The sequence below is a fragment of the Canis lupus genome, chromosome 28 (genome assembly GCF_048164855.1).
Source record: "Canis lupus baileyi chromosome 28, mCanLup2.hap1, whole genome shotgun sequence".
NCBI lineage: Eukaryota > Metazoa > Chordata > Mammalia > Carnivora > Canidae > Canis > Canis lupus.
Window position 1 is genome coordinate 9,249,473 of NC_132865.1, and position 17,761 is coordinate 9,267,233.

The 17,761-nt window shown below is 38.2% G+C and overlaps 1 protein-coding gene and 1 pseudogene across 9 annotated transcripts in view; one reads left to right on the forward strand and one right to left on the reverse strand.

The window, feature by feature from the left end:
- Positions 1-17,761, reverse strand: part of WWP1 (WW domain containing E3 ubiquitin protein ligase 1) — a 117,230-nt gene that overhangs the window by 31,129 nt on the left and 68,340 nt on the right. For all 9 annotated transcript variants that reach the window (XM_072803992.1, XM_072803991.1, XM_072803995.1 and 6 more), the window contains 7 exons: positions 6,227-6,322; positions 4,458-4,632; positions 2,812-2,866; positions 2,642-2,726; positions 2,384-2,512; positions 979-1,054; positions 800-871 (listed from right to left, as the gene is read on the reverse strand). In XM_072803992.1, the coding sequence (XP_072660093.1) occupies positions 800-871; positions 979-1,054; positions 2,384-2,512; positions 2,642-2,726; positions 2,812-2,866; positions 4,458-4,632; positions 6,227-6,322 (688 nt within the window). The remainder of the gene's footprint in view (positions 1-799; positions 872-978; positions 1,055-2,383; positions 2,513-2,641; positions 2,727-2,811; positions 2,867-4,457; positions 4,633-6,226; positions 6,323-17,761) is intronic.
- On the forward strand, positions 7,814-8,293 carry LOC140620162 (large ribosomal subunit protein uL24 pseudogene; annotated as a pseudogene).

Consider the following 17,761-nt stretch of genomic DNA (forward strand, 5'->3'; position numbering starts at 1 on the left):
AAATTCTCCACGTCATCAGAAAAAAATTCAATATTTTGATATTTTATCTTTATATATCCTGTAGATGATTCAGGAAAGGCAGACATATTACATTCATTTATTCATTCACCAAATGTTTACTGAATACCTGCTTTATGCAAGACACTATTCTAGGTACTGAGCATAACAGCAGTAAGTGAGGTAGTTTGTGCTCCCATGGAGCTTACCTTCTAGTAAGGGAAACAAATAAAATGGGTCAAGTGGTGCTAAGTGTTATTGAAAGAATAAAGTAGGATAAATGGCTAGAATGGGACTATGAGGGAAGTGAGCAGGGACTGCCATCTTAACTACTGAGCTCAGACAAGGTCTAAGACCATAACCTTTAAACAAACCTACAAGAGGTAAGAATGAACATTAGGGTTACTGAAGAATACTTAAATGGAACAGAGTATCTATACTGATTCAATTTTAATTTGGTAGTATTATCAAGACTTGTTTGAGTTAATAAAATCTCAGAAAATTTAGTGTCAAAATGTATCAACTTGTTCCAGAAGCTGTTTAAGCTTTATTTAAAATGGACATAATGATAAGAGCTATCTCAAAGGGATGTTGTGACAATGAATTAAAGGATAAATATAAGATGCCAGGGCCAAGCACTGGCAATCACTCAATACATGATGGGGTTTATTAGGACTATTATTATAATGGACACTCAGTAACTGGCAGTCATGGTTTAAAATTTTTAAACCCTAACTCCCTTTATATATATAGAATATAACTGAACAAATTGTATTGTTTATTCTGATAAAATCTTCCTTACCTGTTGGAAGGAATCTTCGAACAGTGTCTGCCGGGACACATTGATCTTTACATGACTGGGTAGTGCATTAGACTAAAAACAAAAATAACATCATGATATCATGTAAGCTGTAGTATATATATAGTATAAAGATAAGAGTAAATTATTATGAATATAAGATTTATTTACCACTGTAGTACCTGGCACAAATAACGGAAGTGAGCAAGTTTCCATCTAAAGCTGCGTTCATAAGCAATCTGTGGACCACCTTTAGTTCTAAAAAAAAAAAAAAAGAAACCAAATATTAATTCAAAATAAAATTAGATATGTAATATTAAGTATGAAAATGGAGTATACCAGAGTCCTACAAATGACCACAGGAAAGTTATCTGCTAGGAAAGAAGATACATTTAATGGGCCAAGAGGCTTGAGCAATAAGAACACACATACAGTGAGAAGTATGTACGGATGGGTCTTTTGTAAAGATGTAAAGAAGATTCTGGACACATTCTGAAGTTGAGGTAGGTAGAAATGTATTGTGTCAAATGCTCCTAAATCAAGTGAGACAGAACAGCAACCAACCCCTGGATTAACCATTAGCAATGTGGAGGTCACTGGTGCCCTTAACAAGCTCAGGGTTAGTGGAACTTCCTTGTGGTTTGTTTGAAAGAGAAATTAGAAACAGCAATGTACAGACAATGCTTTCAGGGCAGCAATAGAAATGAGTTTTCACTGAATTAATTTGAAAAATGAAAAGCAGTGTTTTGCTTATTTTTCATCTAGGAGAAATAGCAGCTGATGAGAATCATTCAATAGAGGAAGAGAACCTGATGATGGAGTACAGAAAGATGATAATTGTTGGGGCAATTAAATGGGAAAGGGAGGGAAAGATCTGGAGTGCCAGCAAAGGGATGGGCCTTTGACAGGAACAAAGATAGTTCATCTATAGGATCAAGAGGGAAGACATGCTGGTAGGTGGGCAGGTGTGACAGTAGGAATTTGCAACAAAACAAAACCAAAAACCCCTTTTATTGTTGCTTCTATCTTCTAAGTGATGCAAAGAAATCACACCTAAGAATGAGGATGAAGGTGAATCTAAGATATTTTTAAGATATTTAAGATATTTTAAAGGATATTTTTTTCTGGAAAATTCAGATTTGTTGACTTCTCATTCCTTCACACTACAGTAGCATGATGTGGCAGTTATGAACACAATACTCCGTGAATAGACTGCCTTGGTCTGAAATCAGCTCCATTCCCTTCTGATTTTGAACAAGTTAGTTATGCTCCCTAAACCTCAGTTTCTGCACTGAAAAAGGGAAAATAGTATTATCAACCTCAAAGGGTTGTTGAGAAATAAAATGAGCTAGTTTCTACAAGTGCTTAGAGCAATCCTCTGCATACAGCAATCACTAGATAAATATCTGCTATTGTTATTATTACCACATTATGCACTACAAATTCATTCTGTAGTAACGTAAAGCAAAGATAGGTATACTGGGCTATTACTTATATAGGTTTTCTTGATCCACAAAGTACAAATCTGTTGCTAAACTTGAGGCTACCTCATTAAACAACATTTAAGAATTTCAGGTTTTCACTTACACGGATGATTTTCCATTGCGAGGATCTTTGAATGTTGTTGTTCTTGTATTATGATCAACAAAGTATCTAACACCTTCCCGAGTATACCTAATTTCCCAGCCTTCTGGCAGGGGTTCTTCATTCTGTAAGCTAAAAGACAAAGTTACAATCACAACGTGAACATTTTCTATGCACTAAAGACATCTGAATCAAGGTTTATTTGATTCTACGTATAAATATATGTAAGATGACTTAAATAAAGCCTTAGTACCCACATACCCTTGAGTTCTTGGATCTTCCCACTGGGTTGTTTTTGTGTTATGATTCACAAAGTAAACCCTGTCGGTTGAATCCACTCTTTTTTCTAAAAAAATAAAGTGAGCATAGCATTTAATGACTATTTACTATCTATACCTTCATATATTTTTACCATCAACATATCAGCTTACCCCAGCCTGGTGGCAAAGGCCCGTATGGGTCATTTTCTGCAGCTAACATTGAAGCCTGATTGGAGAAAGGATTGGAAGGAAAAAAAATACTTTAATATAAAAGCAGAGGTAAACTAAACACTTGGTAGAACATTTTTATACCAATTTTCTAAAAAATATGATAAAGGAATGTGAATATAGTAATTTCAAGATACAAAGTACATTTTAAAATGTCATGAGTTAAAAGGAGTCACTCAGTTGATAAGATCATTAGTTTTTCTAAGATGATTTAGAAATAATGACATCAATATTTTAATTTCTTAGCCCTTTTTAATAATCTATTAGGAGTAAACTGAGAGAGTAGAGCTACAGAAAATTGTTGTGTTTAAATGAAAAATATTGTTTGTTTAAAAGTGCAACAAATTCTCTTTAAAACAAATGCCTATTAATAAAAACAAACCAACATTAAAATCCAGTATCATCTTTATACAAATAAATTTTTATCTTAATATTAATCTTTTATATATTCATACATAAAATCATTCAAGCTTAGATATATTATAACCCAGAAATATAGTCTAAAGAAAATGTAAACATTCTAACACTTTTAAAAATGATAAATATAAAAATCATCACCTGAAAAATTAAAGCTTAATGAAAAAGGATATGCATCTTGATAAATATTTTATAACCTTACAACAGATACTGTTAATTTTACCCAATATCCATTTCCCACACTTCCTTCTTTGACACTCAAACCACTGTTTTGTTCAAGGTAGCAATGTGTCCATCTAATAATTCCATTCCCAGCCTTCCTCACAGCTGGGTTGGTATAATGACCAGTTCTAACCAGTGAATACTGGCACAAGTCCCTGGTAAGGGCATCCCTTTCTGAGTAAAAAGGCAGGGCTTGCAAGGGCTTCTCACTCCTCTTTCCCTTTCTTCTTGCCTACACTGGGTAATGAAGCCCAAAGGACAGCAAATCTTATGACTGAGGTAAGAAAGATGAAGCATGGTAATGATGCACAAAGAATTGCCAGGAGGCATTACTGAGCCAATGTAACTGTTAGCCCTGGGCTTTTACCCCAGACGTGTGCTATACTTAGATAATTACACCTCAACCTATTTAAGGATGTCCTATGCAGGAGAACACACTTCTAATACATCCCTATGACCTAATTCTGACCCAAAGTTTTCATGTATACAGCTAAATTGGTCAGATTTTCAGATTGCATTAGATTTTTTGGACAAAACTATCTCTAATCCCAGGAATACTTCTGGTAGGCCAAACATATGAAAGTGTTGATGGGAATCAGAATAGCTGGAAAATGGCAAGACTGGTCTTAAGTAAAATAACTGATTTAAAGCAAAAAAATGATTATTATTAAAGGCAAAGGACTGGGGACTAGCAAAGACAAATTATTTCATTTAGAAATTTTTACTTATGAAACTATCACTTAATAAAGACAAAAACTATACTTCTGTTAGTAAACTAGAATTTAAAAAACTTAGAAGTGTGTATGTATATCAGAAATACTTATTATTTATTAAAGAGAAAATAAAAAATACCTTGCAATGTAGTCTATAACGTTTAAAAATCACCAAAGTAGAAAAGAGAAAATGCCTGGAGGAAAGAGTTGTACTGACATCTTAAAATCTGCTATTACCGAATAGAGGTATCGCTGGTTGAACTGTTGCATAGCTCCCTGCAGCTGATTCCGCTGAGACTGCCATTGCTCAAAGTTTCTAACAGACTCCATGGTAGGCCGCTGCCAGGTCGTTGTTCTGGTGTTATGATCCACATAATAAACTCTGCCACGATCATCAACTCTTCTTTCCCAACTACCACAAGCAAAATAAGCATTAATAAACATTAAACAAGAATGTCTTAATATTAGAAACTGGAAAGTACTGAGTTAACAGTTCACTCATATAACTTAAAAAGCAAGTGAGACATGACAACATAATTTTAAATATTGACATTCTTCAGAAAAATTCTGAACATGTAACTTGCTTTTTTTAGCTAAGTTGCCTTCCCATTCTACTACTACATGATTTCTAAGAACTATCCAAAAAAGGAGCCTAAGACTGAACAATCTTAGTATCAATCTGACTGCCCTCTCTCTTTTTCTTGTTAAGAAGTTACTGCATGCTTACTGGATAGCTAGCAATCTTGCCCCTTTAGCCACTGCCTAAGTTCAGGGCTGTAACTCAACCCTTACAGGTCTTTAACATTCCTGCTGTTATGTGGCTGCTGCACACAAGCACAGGTTCAACCGTGTCATTCTACCTAGCACAGCTCTCCAGCACAGCATAAAAATGAACCCATTCACTATTTCAGTCTCATCTTCCCTAAGATCTTTCAAGGGACCCACATGAGAGCCAAATCAACTACCTGCTGGGCCCAAATATATCATACTTTATGTTGTCATCTCTTTGAATATTCCCTTAAGACAAAATGCCCTTCCTTATTTTGCCACCAACTGGAGTTCTCCCCATTCTCCCAGGTTCAGTTAACCAACCTTAAGTCAATTTGTGCTATTAACTTATATAGCTTGTTTGAGAAACGAGACAAGCCTAGGGTTCTCCTACCCTGCCCCCATCTCAGCTCCCTTGCCAACACTTCTTCTCTGTGCCATTAAACCATACAATGATTTAAAAATCCTTTCAGCAACACATCTCACAGAAATAACATTTCTTGTTTTGAATTTTCTGGACTTTGTGTTTTATATTGGTGGACTTTAACTTACATCTGGAAGGACAGATATTCTGAGTAGCAAAGACAATAAGGAAAATATTTCAGGCACAGACACTATTTGAGGAGAATATAAGTAATTCCACTAGCTATCAGCACAATATATAAAAAAGGTTATGAAATATAAGAACACAAAGGAAAAGGATCTGTTTGTGAATTTTTGTGAAAGACAGCCTAACAGAATTTTATTTAGCATGTAATAGAAATCTTCTTATGCATTTAAGACCCTCTATCATTTTAGCCATAATGTAATATAATTTCACTTGTAGTAATCTTTTAGATTGTAACTTTGAACTACTCTAACATCTCTTATGTCATTAAATCTCATGAAATAACAAAGCTTAGATCACTATCTTTGGAGAACCATACACATACATTTTTCTCAATAGGCCTTTCATTCCTTAAAAAATAATGACAAGCACTAAATTTGGACCAAAATTCTACAATTACTCTCAGAAACTCATGCCAGTGCTTGACAATCTCTTGAGGAAGCCACTTCAGACGAACTGTAGAAGAGATACGATATAACAAATCTCCTTTACTGAAGTTGCCATTCACAAAAGTAAAGGAAGGAAATATAACATGCACAATGAAAGAATCATGTTATGTTTTAATAAATAAATTTCAGAAATCACATGTATAATAAAACACAACTGGAGATGCATAAAGATGCCACATTACCCTGGAGGTAAAGGTTGAGGCCTCTCCCATGTAGTCGTTCGAGTGTTATGATCCACATAATAAGTTCTACCATGAGGATCTTTTCTCTGTTCCCACCTTTAATAAAAATGCAAATACAAAAGTAGAAGATAATAAACTAAGACAATCTGAAAAATCATTCCGTCTTAGAATCAGGAAAATTACCGGTTTTACTTCAAAAGGTTATATATACACACATATATAAAAGTTTCTTTTCCCAATTATCAGTGTCTTTTAAGTTCTTAATTATCCATTTTTTTAAAATTTTTATTTATTTATGATAGTCACACAGAGAGAGAGAGAAGCAGAGACATAGGCAGAGGGAGAAGCAGGCTCCATGCACCGGGAGCCCAACGTGGGATTCGATCCCGGGTCTCCAGGATCACGCCCCAGGCCAAAGGCAGGCGCTAAACCGCTGCGCCACCCAGGGATCCCTATCCATTTTTTTATTAACAGTTTTGGAAACTCAGTAAATACAGTTAGCAAATGAGTATAAAGTAAAAATAAGTCTGCTTCTCCCTCTTTCTCAGCCCCTCACCCTGCTGGTGTGCTCTCTCAAATAAATAATATCTTAAAAAAAAAAATGAAAAAGACAAATTTAACCAAAAGTAGAGGAAATTTTCAGCCTAATACCACACTCAATGTTAATGAGGTAATATTCACTTTTGCCTGCAATTTCAAAAATATATCTCTAAAAGATTTTTAGAAAAAAAAAGATTTTTAGCTGAAACTGCATTAAAGAAATATGTGGGGACACTGCTCCAAAAAATTTCTTCTATATGCAAACAGTGTCTTTTTGTGTATAACTATCTTCCTCTTGCTTCTGGTAAAACTCCTGAGTTTATGGGCATCCCAATTTCATCTTTTTCTGTTCTATCTAAAAGACTCTCAACTTCTTATTTTCCCTACTCTTGTTTTCTCCTCTGTGACTCCTGTTTCTTCTTCTCCATTCTTTCTGTAATATGGTATAGAAAAAAATGATAAATATAAAATATAAAAACCTGATTATTTCTGATGTTAGCATTCTTGTTTTCAATTGAAAGTAGAATAAATGGAAGTATTTTTCTCCCTCTTAAATAAACTCAGGAACTCAATTTAATTTGATTCCTTTCGGATTAGAGAGGCCTTTAATTATTAAGCTCTTTTTTGTTTCTTAAGAGTTACTTTTTTGAGAGATAGAGAAAGAGAAAGAATCCCAAGCAGACTTCCTGCTGTGCCTGGAGCCCAACACAGGGCTCAATCTCACCTGAGATCATGACCTGAGTGAAATCCAAGAGTTGGACACTCAACCAACTGGGTCACTCAGGCGCCCCTAAATTTTCTTACACGATGATTACACATATTAAGGCTATTGACTAAGCAAGGTACACACATACTTTTAAAAGACATGCAAAAAAAATTAATAGTTTGCTTAAGCTGCATCCAATAAACATAAGTCACAAAATGCCTCAAGAGTAGCTATGAACAAAAATGCTGAAGTACACAACTGACTCAGGATCATGTAAGTTGTCAAACTTATCTATCGCTCTCTTCCCTTTTGTGGCCATTGCTGAAGCACCGGCAGTCAAAATGAAATTCAAGCCCTTTGTGACTTTTGATTAGAGCAAGAACTAAACAAGACATTTTTTTCTCTTTTTTTTCAAACAAGACATTCCAATGCACCTTCCCACATTTGGAAGAAGATTATGTCTTCCTCTCTTTCCAAAGAGCTGAGACAGAAGTACAATGACTGATCCATGCCCATCCAAAAGGATGATGAAGTAGAGGTTGTGCAAGGACACTACAAAGGCCTGCAAGCTAGCAAAGTAGTCCAGGTTTACAGGAAGAAATATGTCATCTACACTGAACAAGTATAGTGAGTGGTACAGTGAGTGAAGGTGAATGGCACAACTGTCCATGTGGGCATTCACCCTAGCAAAGTGGTTATCACTAGACTAAAACTGGACAAAGACTGCAAAGAGATCCTTGAACATAAAGCTAAATCTCACCAAGTTCGGAAAGACAAAGGGCAAGTAGAAGGAAGAAACAAGTGAAAAGATGCAGCAATAAAATAATCATATATGACTTTATTAAATAAAAAACTGTTAAACTGAAAAACAAAATAAAACAAAACACTGTTGTATAAAATCTTACACTGCAACAGCCATGCTACCCTATACTACAAAAATTTAGGTATTTTTTTTACAAAAAAGCATTTCAGATTTTTAGATTTTATTTGCTTTTATTTTATTGCTTTTATTTTTTTTATAATAAAAAAACCCTGAATTCATCTTTTTCTGTTCTATCTCAAAGACTTTCAACCTCTTATTTTCCCCACTCTTGTTTTCTCATATTTGCTTTTACATAATAAAAATTCATGGGAAGGCAGGATTCAAATATGAAATTTTATTTTTAAAACATTTCAGGAATATTTGCAATATATATCAATCACCAATTGATATGTATGAAAGCTCAACAGCCCAAAACAAATATCTTCAAAATGTATGAAGTTTCAAGAACCTCCTGATAATGGTATTTATGCTATTTTTAGGTATTCCTGTAATCAGTCCTTGGATTTTTGTTGCAATTCTGCAGCAGAATTTCCAGGTTTCCATCCTTTTTTTACAAATACTCTTTACCATGTTTAATTTAGGTTTAATTTTTATCAAAGTTATATACATTTTCACATAGTTTTATACCTTCCTAGTTATATAGTTATACATATCTTCATACATACAGACTACGGGGCTCACTATAAAAAACAATGCCCTTACTTCATTTTCCATTCCACAAGGGCAACACTTTCAACTGTTTTCGCCAATTTTTTTAGTATTTATCTGTTTTCATATTAATAAGCTTACTTTATTATTTTATATTTAATTTCAAACAATAATATATTGATTTCTCACTGTGAAAGGTGAAGCTGTTAGTCTCCGTCCTGCAAACATATATATGCATATACACTCTCTAACACTCACCCTCTGTTGACCATTCCAAACACACACATATATTCCATGTCTTTCCCTTATAATATAAAACCCTCCTGACAACTGAGTCATGGAACCTAACATGTCTTTTGTCTCCTTTCTTCTCATTTCCTTATTTTCTATGTATTTATTAAATTCCAAATACTTTTCCAGCTGCATAAATGTTCTCTCAAACTATTCAGAGTCATCAGGTATTTATTAATCACAGTTATCTCCCAATGAGCTGCTGGTCTCGCCAGGCCAACTGGGAAGCCTGCAGCATGCCTGCCATTTTGGCCTTCCTTTCACCATCATCCTCCTGGTGATTCCTTTCATTCCATTTCCATCAAGACACCTAAGATCTGGAGCCTGTGTCTTTCACATTCAGTAGCTAATTTTAGAGAAAGACGAGTCCTGGTAGCTTCCTAAGAAAGAATACATGGGAAACAAACCTTGAAAACCAAGGATGTCTGAAAATATATTTATTCTATGCACACACTCTACAGTGTGGCTGATTATAGAAATCTATATTGTGTTTAATTTCCCTCAACTTTGAGTTGGCCTAATAACTTCTTGTGCTGATTCTGAGAACTCTAATACTATTCTGATAAGTATGAGATCTGCTTTAATTCTCTTTTAAAAATCTTTGGGAATGTTTAAATTTTTTTTTTTTGGCCCAAACATACCTAAAATTTTCACAAAACGGCATCTTAAAACATTTCATTTTCACTCATTATCCTGAGTTTTGCTCAGCCCCCCACCCCTGCTTCTTAAAAAGATTTATTTATTCATAAGAGACACAGAGAGAGAAAGAGAGAGAGAGAGTCAGAGATAATAGGCAGAGGGAGAAGCAGGCTCCCCACAGGGAGTCTGATGCGGGACTTGATCTGAGGACCCCAGGATCACACCCTGAGTCAAAGGCAGACGCTCAACCACTGAGCCACCCAGGTGTCATTGCTGAGCCCCTTTAATAAGAAAATCCATTCCTTCCCTCATGTTTGAGTTTTTATTAAGGATTTCCTCCCATTTTCTCTTTTTCTGGAACCTTTCTCATCAGAGCCTTTGAACTAATACTCTACATTTTCTATTTTATTTCTTTTATAAATCTTTTTGTTCAATTTTCTGGGTAATTTCTTTACCTTTATGAGCCAAAATTTCCACTGAATTAGATTTCTAAGAGCTCTTGGTTCTCTGAGTACTCTGTATTTACATCTCTTTCTTTTTTTTTCAATAATAAATTTTTTATTGGTGTTCAATTTGCCAACATACAGAATAACACCCAGTGCTCATCCTGTGAAGTGCCCCCTTCAGTGCCCGTCATCCATTCACCCCCATCCCCCGCCCTCCTCCCCTTCCACCACCCCTAGTTCGTTTCCCAGAGCTAGGAGTCTTCATGTTCTGTCTCCCTTTCTGATATTTCCTACCCATTTCTTCTCCCTTCCCTTATATTCCCTTTCACTATTATTTATATTCCCTAAATGAATGAGACCATATAATGTTTGTCCTTCTCCGACTGACTTATTTCACTCAGCATAATACCCTCCAGTTTCATCCACCTCGAAGCAAATGGTGGGTATTTGTCATTTCTAATGGCTGAGGAATATTCCATTGTATACATAAACCACATCTTCTTTATCCATTCATCTTTCGATGGACACCGAGGCTCCTTCCACAGTTTGGCTATTGTGGACATTGCTGCTAGAAACAACAGGGTGCAGGTGTCCCGGCGTTTCATTGCATCTGTATCTTTGGGGTAGATCCCCAACAGTGCAATTGCTGGGTCATAGGGCAGGTCTATTTTTAACATTTTGAGGAACCTCCACACAGTTTTCCAGAGTGGCTGCACCAGTTCACATTCCCACCAACAGTGCAAGAGGGTTCCCTTTTCACCGCATCCTCTCCAACATTTGTGGTTTCCTGCCTTGTTAATTTTCCCCATTCTCACTGGTGTGAGGTGGTATCTCATTGTGGTTTTGATTTGTATTTCCCTGATGGCAAGTGATGCAGAGCATTTTCTCATATGCGTGTTGGCCATGTCTATGTCTTCCTCTGTGAGATTTCTCTTCATGTCTTTTGACCATTTCATGATTGGATTGTTTGTTTCTTTGCAGTTGAGTTTAATAAGTTCTTTATACATCTTGGAAACTAGCCCTTTATCTGATAGGTCATTTGCAAATATCTTCTCCCATTCTGTAGGTTGTCTTTGAGTTTTGTTGACTGTATCCTTTGCTGTGCAAAAGCTTCTTATCTTGATGAAGTCCCAATAGTTCATTTTTGCTTTTGTTTCTTTTGCCTTCGTGGATGTATCTTGCAAGAAGTTACTGTGGCCGAGTTCAAAAAGGGTGTTGCCTGTGTTCTCCTCTAGGATTTTGATGGACTCTTGTCTCACATTTAGATCTTTCATCCATTTTGAGTTTATCTTTGTGTATGGTGAAAGAGAGTGGTCTAGTTTCATTCTTCTGCATGTGGATGTCCAATTTTCCCAGCACCATTTATTGAAGAGACTGTCTTTCTTCCAATGGATAGTCTTTCCTCCTTTATCGAATATTAGTCGACCATAAAGTTCAGGGTCCACTTCTGGATTCTCTGTTCTGTTCCATTGATCTATGAGTCTGTTTTTGTGCCAGGACCACACTGTCTTGATGACCACAGCTTTGTAGTACAACCTGAAATCTGGCATTGTGATGCCCCCAGATTTGGTTTTCTTCTTTTTTAAAATTTGCCTGGCTATTCGGGGTCTTTTCTGATTCCACACAAATCTTAAAATAATTTGTTCTAACTCTCTGAAGAAAGTCCATGGTATTTTGATAGGGATTGCATTAAACGTGTAAATTGCCCTGGGTAACACTGACATTTTCACAATATTAATTTTGCCAATCCATGAGCATGGAATATTTTTCCATCTCTTTGTGTCTTCCTCAATTTCTTTCAGAAGTGTTCTATGTTTTTAGGGTATAGATCCTTTACCTCTTTAGTTAGGTTTATTCCTAGGTATCTTATGCTTTTGGGTGCAATTGTAAATGGGATTGACTCCTTAATTTCTCTTTCTTCAGTCTCATTGTTAGTGTATAGAAATGCCACTGACTTCTGGGCATTGATTTTGTATCCTGCCACGCTGCCAAATTGCTGTATAAGTTCTAGCAATCTTGGGATGCAGTCTTTTGGGTTTTCTATGTAGAGTATCATATCATCGGCGAAGAGGGAGAGATTTGACTTCTTCTTTGCCAATTTGAATGCCTTTAATGTCTTTTTGTTGTCTGATTGCTGAGGCTAGGACTTCCAGTACTACGTTGAATAGCAGTGGTGAGAGTGGACATCCCTGTCTTGTTCTGATCTTAGGGGAAAGGCTCCCAGTGCTTCCCCATTGAGAATGATATTTGCTGTGGGCTTTTCGTAAATTGCTTTTAAAATATTGAGGAATGTTCCCTCTATCCCTACACTCTGAAGAGTTTTGATCAGGAATGGATGCTGTATTTTGTCAAATGCTTTCTCTGCATCTATTGAGAGGATCATATGGTTCTTGGTTTTTCTCTTGCTGATATGATGAATCACACTGATTGTTTTACGAGTGTTGAACCAGCCTTGTGTCCCGGGGATAAATCCTACTTGGTCATGGTGAATAGTTTTCTTAATGTACTGTTGGATCCTATTGGCTAGTATCTTGTTGAGAATTTTTGCATCCATGTTCATCAGGGATATTGCTCTATAATTCTCCTTTTTGGCAGGGTCTTATCTGGTTTTGGAATTAAGGTGATGCTGGACTCACAGAATGAATTTGGAAGTACTCCATCTCTTTCTATCTTTCCAAACAGCTTTAGTAGAATAGGTATTGTTTCTTCTTTAAACATTTCATAGAATTCCCCAGGGAAGCCATCTGGCCCTGGACTTTTGTGTCTTGGGAGGTTTTTGATGACTGCTTCAATTTCCTCCCTGGTTATTGGCCTGTTCAGGTTTTCTATTTCTTCCTGTTCCAGTTTTGGTAGTTTGTGGCTTTCCAGAAATGTGTCCATTTCTTCTAGATGGCCTAATTTATTGGCGTATAGCTGTTCATAATATGTTTTTAAAATCGTTTGTATTTCCTTGGTGTTGGTAGTGATCTCTCCTTTCTCATTCATGATTTTATTGAGTCTTCTCTCTCTTCTTTTTAATAAGGCTGGCTAATGGCTTATCTATCTTATTAATTCTTTCAAAGAACCAACTCCTGGTTTTGTTGATCTGTTCCACAGTTGTTCTGGTCTCGATTTCGTTGAGTTCTGCTCAAATCTTTATGAACTCTCTTCTTCTGCTGGGTGTAGGATCTATTTGCTGTTTTTTCTCTAGCTCCTTTAGGTGCAAAGTTAGCTTTTTTATTTGATTCTTTCCAGTTTTTGGATGGATGCTTGTATTGTGATGTATTTCCCCCTCAGGACTGCTTTTGCTGTATCCCAAAAAATTTGAACGGTTGTATCTTCATTCTCATTAGTTTCCATGAATCTTTTTAATTCTTCCTTAATTTCCTGGTTGACCCTTTCATCTTTTAGCAAGATGGTCCTTAATCTCCATGTGTTTGAAGTCCTTCCAAACTTCTTGTTGTGATTTAGTTCTAATTTCAAGGCATTATGGTCTGAGAATATGCAGGGGATGATCCCAATCTTTCGGTATTGGTTAAGACCTGATTTGTGACCCAGTATGTGGTCTATTCTGGAGGAAGTTCCACGTGCACTTGAGAAGAATGTGTATTCAGTGGAGTTTGGATGTAAAGTTCTGTAGATATCTGTGAAATCCATCTGGTCCAGTGTATCATTTAAAGCTCTCGTTTCTTTGGAGATGTTGTGCTTAGAAGACCTATTGAGTGTAGAAAGTGCTAGATTGAAGTCACCAAGTATAAGTGTATTATTATCTAAGAATGTCTTAATTTTGGTTATTAATTAATTGATATATTTGGCAGCTCCCACATTCGGGGCATATATATTGATGATTGTTAAGTCCTCTTGTTGGATAGATCCTTTAAGTATGATATAGTGTCCCTCTGCATCTCTCACTACAGTCTTTGGGGTAATATTTAGTTTATCTGATATAAGGATGGCTACCTCTGCTTTCTTTTGAGGACCATTTGACTGGTAAATGGTTCTCCAACTTTTTATTTTCAGGCTGTAGGTGTCCTTCTGTCTAAAATGAGTCTCTTGTAGACAGCAAATAGATGGGTCCTGCTTTTTTATCCAGTCTGAAACCCTGCACCTTTTGATGGGGTCATTAAGCCCATTCACGTTCTGAGTTACTATTGAAAGGTACGAGTTTAGTGTCATCATATCTATTCAGTCCCTGTTTTTGTGGATTGTTCCATTGGACTTCTTCTTAAAGGGGAATTTTGAGAGTCCTCCTTAAAATTTCTTGCAGAGCTGGTTTGGAGGTCACATATTCTTTCAGCTCCTGCCTGTCTTGGAAGCTCTTTATCTCTCCTTCCATTCTGAATGAGAGCCTTGCTGGATAAAGTATTCTTGGTTGCATGTTTTTCTCATTTAGGACCCTGAATATATCCTGCCAGCCCTTTCTGGCCGGCCAGGTCTCTGTGGAGAGGTCTGCTGTTACCCTAATACTCCTCCCCATAAAAGTCAGGGATTTCTTGTCTCTTGCTGCTTTAAGGATCTTCTCTTTATCTTTGGAATTTGCAAGCTTAACTATTAAATGTCGAGGTGTTGAACGGTTTTTCTTGATTTTAGGGGGGGATCTCTCTATCTCCTGGATCTGAATGCCTGTTTCCCTTCCCAGATTAGTCAAGTTTTCAGCTATGATTTGTTCAAATACATATTCTGGCCCTCTGTCCCTTTCGGCGCCCTCGGGAACCCCAATTAAACATAGGTTTTTCTTCCTCAGGCTGTCATTTATTTCCCTTAATCTATCCTAATGGTCTTTTAATTGTCTCTTTTTTCCTCAGTTTCCCTCTTTGCCATCAACTTGTCTTCTATGTCACTCACTCGTTCTTCCACTTCGTTAACCCTCGTCGTTAGGACTTCTAGTTTGGATTGCATCTCACTCAATTGATTTTTAATTTCTGCGTGATTAGATCTAAATTCTGCAGTCATGAAGTCTCTTGAGTCCTTTATGTTTTTTTCTAGAGCCACCAGTAGCTGTATAATAATGCTTCTGAATTGGCTGACATTGAATTGTAATCCAGATTTTATAACTCTGTGGGAGAGAGGACTGTTTCTGATTCTTTTGAGGTGAGGTTTTCCTTCTAGTCATTTTGCTCAGTGCAGAGTGGCCAAAAACAAGTTGTATTGGGAAAAGGAGAAAAAGAGAGGAAAGAAAGAAGGAAAGAAAGGAGAAAAAGAAAAAAGGAAAAAGGAAGAAAAAAAGAAAAAAGAAAGTAAGGAAAAAAAGGGGTGGGGAAGCAAACAAATCAAAACGCAAAACAAACAAACAAACAACACAGAGGAGTATCCTCTGATTCTGTGTACTTTAAGTCCCTTGACTTCCCCTGGAACTTTCCAGTGCTGCTTGGTCAATAATTTGTTTTTCCCCTGTCCGTCTAGCTGGTCTCTGAGGGAGGGGCCTGTTGTGCTGATTTTCAGGTGTTAGCACTTGGGGGAGCTGCTCTGCCCCCTGCCTGGTGTAGGGCTCAGTGAGTAATGTTTATCCTGTTTATCCGGTGAGGCCACTGTGAGGCTCAGTGGAGGCTGTTTACCCTGTGAGGCCCCAGGAGGAACAACCACAGTGGCGTTGGCCAGCTCTGGAGCCCTGGATTCAGCTCCCGCAGTAACTTCGCGGAACTCTCAGTCTGCAGGGGCGGGGATGCTCCGGGGGCGGGGCCCTGATCTGCTCAGCTAGGGGCAGGAGTGTCCTTGCTGTCCTGTCCCTCCTGGCTTCTGCCTGTCCCGGGGGGGAGGGCGGGGGGGGAGACCGGATTCTGGGCTGTTGCTGTGCTCCCGGGCCTGCGCTGTTGGATTCGTTCTCCCAGCCGCGCAGCCCCCTCTCCGCGGAGCCGCTGCCTGAGCCCCTACGAGCTCCCGGGGCCATGCAACCCTCTCCGCGCGGAGCCTCTTCCTCTGCTGGAGCCGCCTCCGAGCTGTTCCTGGGGCAGCGCAGCCCCCTCTGCACGGAGCCTCCGCCCGAGCCCCTCGGAGCTGCTCCCGGGTCCAGCCATATGTGCGCTACAGCCCTTTAAGGAGCTCGGTGCACTCTCCCCGGGCGCAGGTGTCTGTTAGTGTCCCAGGGAGCCTGAGGGCATCGCCGCCCTCCTGGGATCCTGCTCTAACTCCCTGCGAGAGCCTTTCTGCCCGGGGAGATTGGTGAAGCTCCTGTTTCTCCGAGATGGGGCTTTCCTGTCCTGGGGGCACTCGCGGGGCCCCTCCCCCTTGGATGCCTTTTGTTTCTTTACCCCCCCCCCCCTTCCTACCTTGATAGAAGCGTGAACTCTTCTCACTATAGCATTTCAGCTGTTCTCTCTTTAAATCTCAGGCCGAATTCGTAGATTTTCAGGATGATTTGAAGGTTTTCTAGGTAATTTGGTGGGGACAGGTAACTTGGGGACCCTACTCTTCCGCCCTCTTGCCCCTCCCCCTCTTTCGTTAAGTTTTATCTACTCTTATGTCTCTGAGCTTATTAAAACTGACTGGGACCTTAGTGTGCCTGGGTGTAGATTCTGGGATTGACTGAAGGAGCACAGAATGAGGCTATTTCCTTGGAGAACAGAGACCAGTATTTTTAGTCTTTTTTAGGGTGAGGGGTTTCAATAAAAGGCAGTTCCAATCTGCATAGAAAGGTAAAATCCTATTGTCAATATTCTGGGATTTGAGTAGGTAAGAATGCTGTACGTTGGAAAACTTACTTAAAACTTTATTCACTTACTCATCTCCTAAAGGTTCACTTATGTCCCGATTTAGCACAGTCCTTGCCTTTAAGTGTGCCTGGTGTCCCCAAGTGCAGAAAACTTCCAGAGAAAACACCTGTAGGCAGGGTAGTAGTCCTAGCTGCAGGGAGGGAAATTAAGGATTCATTTCTCAAAGTGACTTTCAATCTTGCAGCTTATAGTAGTGTCATCTTCACCACCACTTCCCACTCTATCTGATGCTACCAATTCCTGACCCTTTTGGAGTGCCAATGTGGAGATCAGGCTTGTCCCCTTCCCAGGCCAGAATTTAGCTCCCCTAGGTTTGCTAGGTCAGCTCTACTCAATCATCTTCCAGATGACCACAACCTCATGAGAACCTGCATAGAAGCACCCAGCTAAGCCACTTCCAGATTCCGAATCCTCAAAAACCACTTAAGATGATATGGCTTTGTTGTTTTAACTGCTAAATTTGGGGATAATTTGTTACACAACAATAATACACAAGGAAATACTACAAAACCATTCAACTCTTGATCTCAGCCCTGGTCTTGATCTCAGGGCTGTGAGTTCAGGCCCCATGCTGGGCTCCATACTGGGTGTGGAGTCTACTTAAAATGAATAAGGCAAAATAACATATTTAGACCACAAGCTTCATGAAGGTTGAGCTTTAAGTCTGTACTGCTTATCATGTATTAACAGCAAAAAGCCCAGTGCCTGCCACAGAAGAGGTGCTTAAATAAATATTTACTAAATATTTGCTCA